Genomic DNA, 5,798 nt, shown 5'->3' on the forward strand with positions numbered 1-5,798 from the left:
CCCTGCCAGGAGTCCAACAGATTCTTAAAGCCACTTAGAGAGGTCAAGGTCGAGAGCTTCAAATCTTTTTGTAAGATATTCCAGGAAACAGGAGCGGAGTAGGAGAAGGCCCTTTTGCCTAGTTCAGTCCTCACTGAGGGAACACTGCAGGTAATAATGTCCTGAGAGCGCACTCCGTAGCTGCACTCACGCAGAGACATGTAGGAGGAGATGTATGAAGGCAGCAGACCAAGAAGTGATTTAAAGATGAAAATGTACCAGTGAGAGAGTCTGCGTGAAGTTAATGATGTCCAGTTAACCAATGAATACAGGGTGCAGTGGTGGGTACGATAATCACAGCCAGTTATGAATCTTAGTGCACCATGATAGACAGCATCCAACATCTGCAGGGTTCTTGTAGGAGCGTTCATGTAAATAATATCACCAAAATCAATTGAGGGAAGGAAAGTCACAGATACAAGGCGTTTTCTAGCATTCAGGGTTAGACAGGATCTGTTTCTGAAAAAGAAACCCAGTTTAATTTTCAGTTTCTTTACCAAGTTTTCCACATGGAGCTTAAAAGAAAGATGTGAGTCGACCAATATATAATAATAATATATATATATATATATATATATATATATATATATATATATATATATTATTTTAAAGGGATTAAAGGGAACCGTTTGCACTGACAGAGCATGACATTAGAGGTTATCAAATAGCTGTGTGGATTTTGCAATATGTACCTTTTATTTCATCACCCCCTCCTAAATGATGGTAAGTGTAATTTCCTACTCCAAAATATAGTCTTTTTCCCAACTCATACCTGCCTCAGAGCAATATAAACTAGTTTTATGACCCGATCATTTCCAATTTTGTCATGTTATTGCACTAACCTAGCAAAGTTTCGTAAGTCACAAAGATAAATGTTTTTATCTCTGATTGGTTTCTCCTTTTGTTTTTTGCCCTGCGGGCTCCAATTCTCTTGCTCATTTGACATTGTGCTAATAAATGTTGACCAATTTTACTTTTATTGTGTGACATAATTTTGGCGCTGGGGTGGGAAGACTAGACAAGGCTTGACATGTCCACTACTTGCATGCATACTCAGCAAGAGAATGTTCAGGAGAGGAGAAGAGGTGACGAAACGGGAGTGGCAAAGAGTGATTGATGGAGTGAATGAGAGCCAAAGGATGATGGGGTGGAGTTAAGGGGCACACAGATATGGTGGTTGGGAGTAGGAGTGAGTATAATGAAGTAAGACAGTAGAAGATGTGTACAGAGACATCGTAAGAGGCAGAGATATGTGAATGAGAAGAGAACGGACAGGAACGCTGAGAGAAAAGGGAAAGTGGAAAAACTAGAGATTGCAAGACTGATAGAGGCAAGCTGAATGTCAGAATCTGAAATGGTTATTGCTGCAATCTTGCAGTGCTAACACACTGATAGAAAAAAAATAACAATAAAATATGTGTATGTGTTGATAGTAGGGTTGAAAGTATGGTTAGATGGAAAAGGGTAGATGAGGGGTAGGGGGGGACCCAAGTCACTTGGTGTTATTGTGCAGGAGGCCGCTGGCACCAGCACTGTCAGGGAGCAGCGTTGATCCGTGAACTTACCATCTGGATTTTCCCACAAATCACATTAAAGTTTCAAGCCTAGGAATACATCAAGCTAAATGAATATTGGAGCCAGACAGGCCTGATGGAGAAAAAGCCCAGGGCAACCCATGTCTTTTGTGGTCAGACATGATCTATCTATCCTCTGTACTTGCTTCATCCCTGAATCCTTCTGTTCCCTTCATCACAGGTAGACACTGGGTTTGATGTGAGGCACAGAGGAAAACAGAGGTTATTATTATTTAACCAAGTAGATAACAAAATATTAATATCATTAATATTAATACTAGTATTTGAACATCTCATTCAAATAGTAAGACATTGTGATACCCTCCTTGGTCCTAAAGGGGATCCATCCATCCATCTTCCATGTTCTCTTGTACAGGGTTTTGGCCCACAGTATTCTGTCTCCAGCAAGTATTAGGTGGCAGATGGCAGATACAGCCCACATGTTTTAACTGAAGTTTTGTGAAACAAATATGTTAACTTAGTGTTTTACTAATCAAATAAAGCTTTATGCACTACTTCAGTTTGGAAAAAAAAAAAAAAAGTTTATTTTAGCAGAATTCCTTAGATAGAGAACTTTACTAATTGTTTTTTATGTATGTGAATGTCTCCTGTAAAGTGCCCTGAGACAACTTTGTTGTGATTTGGCGCTATATAAATAAACTGAATTGAATTGAATTGAACATAATTGACAAGCTGGAATAAGACCATAGTGGACTTCTGCTGTATTAAAACCACTACATTGCAAAATATTTCATAAAGGTTCATGCAAATAGTATTTTATAAACATCAAGACAACTACACATTTATTATTGCTTTTTTTTTTTTTTTTGTCATACATATTGTGACGTTACAAAAAGTGCCACTAAAGTTATTACTATTGCTGCTGCTACTGCTGCTACTACTTGCCCTTGCAAATAAACAAAACAAAACAGTTATATTTAAATATTATGGTATTTAAATTAAATTTAATAGCAATTTCATTGTTTTTAATGTAACATCTGTGTTACTTTCAGATACTTTTTTTGAGATTTGAGTTGTTTTAATATGACAATCAACATTGCTCTTGGCCCCATTATCTCATCAGTTCAGTCAAAGTTAAACCCTGTTTCTCTAACCGGTGTCAGTTACGGAGCTAAATACTACATATGGCATATTGTTTATAACCTTTCCACATAGTTCCACTTCAAATGATCAGAACTATGTATTTAAATACATGTTTCAAACAAAGACTGTCTTTATACATGTGAAAAAAATAAACACAAAACTTTGCTCCATGAATAACTAAAACATTGCATTAATTTATTGCTTTAAAAACTGTCATCACAATGATGACTGTTGAAGTTGTGCTGTGCTGAAGATCCAAATCATTAGGACTTTCATCTGTTCTAAATTACCCACAGTTATGTTGAGCGTTTGATGTGAGTGAAAATAAGGAGGATTAATTGCTGCATGAAAATGCATAATGAGATATCATTTGACTCCATGACAACATCCTGAAAGTGATTCATGTGTACAGTATGAAATTATATGCTTACTTTCCCTTTCATTTTGGTTGCATTATGTTGACTTTGCATAAATGGATTCCGCCTTTCACCCAAAGGTGAAAATAATATGAGAGCAGGAAGAATAATGCAATTATTCATCACTCAGTAACATGTTTTGTTCTGGTCCCCGGTTGCATATTTTCTGCCAAAGCACTATTTGTGCTCAAGTAAAACCTATTAAAAAATATGGCCTCTCCGAGATGTTGTTTTATACAAGAAGGGGAAAAAAAAAATCTATTTAGTTTTTTTTTTCCAATCCAGTGGCTTGTAGAGCCAGGGATTTATTTTCCCCAATCTGAACTAAAGAGAAAACCTGTGCTGTTAGATGTCCAAGTTTCAGTTCTGTAAGATCCCCGGGGTGAGATATGGATTGGCTAGGAGTAAAAAAAAAAAAAAAAAAAAAAGTAAATGCCTTGACAGTAATATCAAAGAGTTAACTGTAAAGCTCTAAAATAAGCACAATACAATTTGATAATGTGCAATTAGCTAAAATTAAACATATGGCAAAACAGCAAAATACATATTTAAATATTACATTCAAAGGGAGAAAAGTATGTTAAATAAGCCAATACAGTATATCACAGAAAACCAGGCATCCATCACTGCCATTCATTGTCACTTCACAACTAACTCACCACAGACAGCTCAAGTTAAGAAGAGGTGAGCTTTCAAGCACATCCTTTAGAGAAATAAATGATTGCCGAGAACACAAAGCTGTCTCAGTTGCAGACCACACTTTGCCACTTATGCTCAACTTTATTTTCCCTTGTGTGTTTTTAATTTTGTACCTATGTACTTTATGTCTATCAATCATTGAAAGACTGTTACTTTATCCTTTAAGCTACTTCTACTAAAATATCTGATTCTTGTGTCTTGCAGGCCTTCAAGTGATATTCCCAGAATACCTGCAGGAGAAATTTGTCCAGTCAGCTCTGAGCTACATTATGTGCAACGGAGAAGGGGAGTATGCGTGCCATAACAACCAGTGCATTTGCCAATGTGCCGACGACTATCCCCAGTGCAACTGTCCGATCACAGACATCCAGATTATAGAGAATACTCTGTTGGTGATGTCAGAGTCCTGGGCAGCCTCTTATAAAGACTTTGAAAACTCTGGTAAGCTGGAAACTCCACTAAGATTCTCAAAATAATGAAATCTTGCAATAGTCTGGTCAGAGTGAAGCAAGCTTGTTTCCCCATGATATATACAGCAGAGAAAACCCAAAGGGCTGCAAAAGAACCAGGTGCATGGGATAAGAGAATGGTTGGGCATAGTTGTAAGATGTGAAATGGACATCATGGAAAGGACACTTTAGTCTCTCAGAGGCTATATGCAGCCCTTTGATTGACTTACGACCTGTCCAGGGTGTACCCTGCCTCTCTTACAGTGACTGCTGGACATAGGCATCAGTTAACCCTGTGATCCGGAAAGGAAGAAGTGGGTAAAGATAATGAATGGATGGATTCATGCTCCTTATTCCTGATGTTACAGACACTTGGGGTTGTTACGGTTGTTACATACTGTATATCACCACTGCTTTCTTCTCGCTTGTTGACCACCCCGATTTCTGGTTGGGTAGCCATCACCTGTTTGTCTGTCTGGATCTGTAAGTTCTGCAGTACCTTAGCCCTTAATTCTCCACCACCTTTGGTGTCTTATCCTACTTTGACTGTGGGACCTCTTGTCCATATTTGGCACGGTTGTTCCCGCATATTATTCCAGCTGCTTGGTTATGGTGTTCCATGTATGCATGGTCTGCCTGTATCTTACATCCTGCTATTATATGTTGGACTGTCTCAGGGGCATTTTTGCACAGGCTGTATCTTGGGTCTTGTCTGGTATGGCAGACCCTGGTCTCTATTGCACTTGTGTTTAGGGTCTGCATTTTTTGCTGCCATGATAAGTGCCTCTGTCCTGTCCTTCAGTCCAACCCTTTTTATCCACTGGTAGGCTTTTTTGATATCAGCCACTTCTTCAGTCTGCTGGTGGTAGATGCAATGCAGGAGCATATCTATCCATGATGGCTCCTTTCATTCTGCCTCTTCCACATTGAGTTTCTGCTGTGGCCTGAGATATTCACTTATCTGTTAATTATTGGGGTTTTCCTCCTGATGTACAACATAATTATATGTGTTTCATCCTGTATCGTAGCTTGAACGCTCACTAACTATCTGCTTCCCTCCTTTCTCTTGCTTGCTTGTATTCCAACTGTGTTAAGTTCTCTGCCCTTGTCCATGCATGATATATCAACCTTGACCTATTTGGGGTTTTAAACAACTGCTAAGTTCATGGCACAAGCCAATACAGACATGTTCCTGTTTTTTAGTATTTCACATCACTTTATAATGTAGTTGTTTTTGATTTTTTTTTTTTTTTTTTATCATTGCTTCAATTTATTTTTCATTCCATATGTTTTTATTTCATTTTTTATGATTGTCTACTGTTGTCTTATGTGTTCTTTGTTTAAAACAGGTCTTTCTTGTAGATGAGTTCTTGAAGCTCAATGATACTAACCTATTTAAATAACGGTTGAATTGAATGTCTTGTTCCTATAGACAATTTCTCATCATAATGTCCCTGTTCCCCAACATTTGATAGATAGATAGATAGATAGATAGATAGATAGATAGATAGATAGAT

General features: G+C 37.8%; 1 protein-coding gene across 1 annotated transcript in view; it reads left to right on the plus strand.

The window, feature by feature from the left end:
* The window catches only part of brinp1 (bone morphogenetic protein/retinoic acid inducible neural-specific 1), a 58,550-nt gene that overhangs the window by 42,594 nt on the left and 10,158 nt on the right, over nt 1-5,798 (plus strand). The window contains exon 3 of the mRNA XM_037692007.1: nt 4,037-4,273. Within this exon, the coding sequence (XP_037547935.1) occupies nt 4,037-4,273 (237 nt within the window). The remainder of the gene's footprint in view (nt 1-4,036; nt 4,274-5,798) is intronic.

Source organism: Nematolebias whitei, chromosome 18, assembly GCF_014905685.2.
Source record: "Nematolebias whitei isolate Nwh7 chromosome 18, NemWhi1, whole genome shotgun sequence".
In the NCBI taxonomy this organism is placed as follows: Eukaryota; Metazoa; Chordata; class Actinopteri; order Cyprinodontiformes; family Rivulidae; genus Nematolebias; species Nematolebias whitei.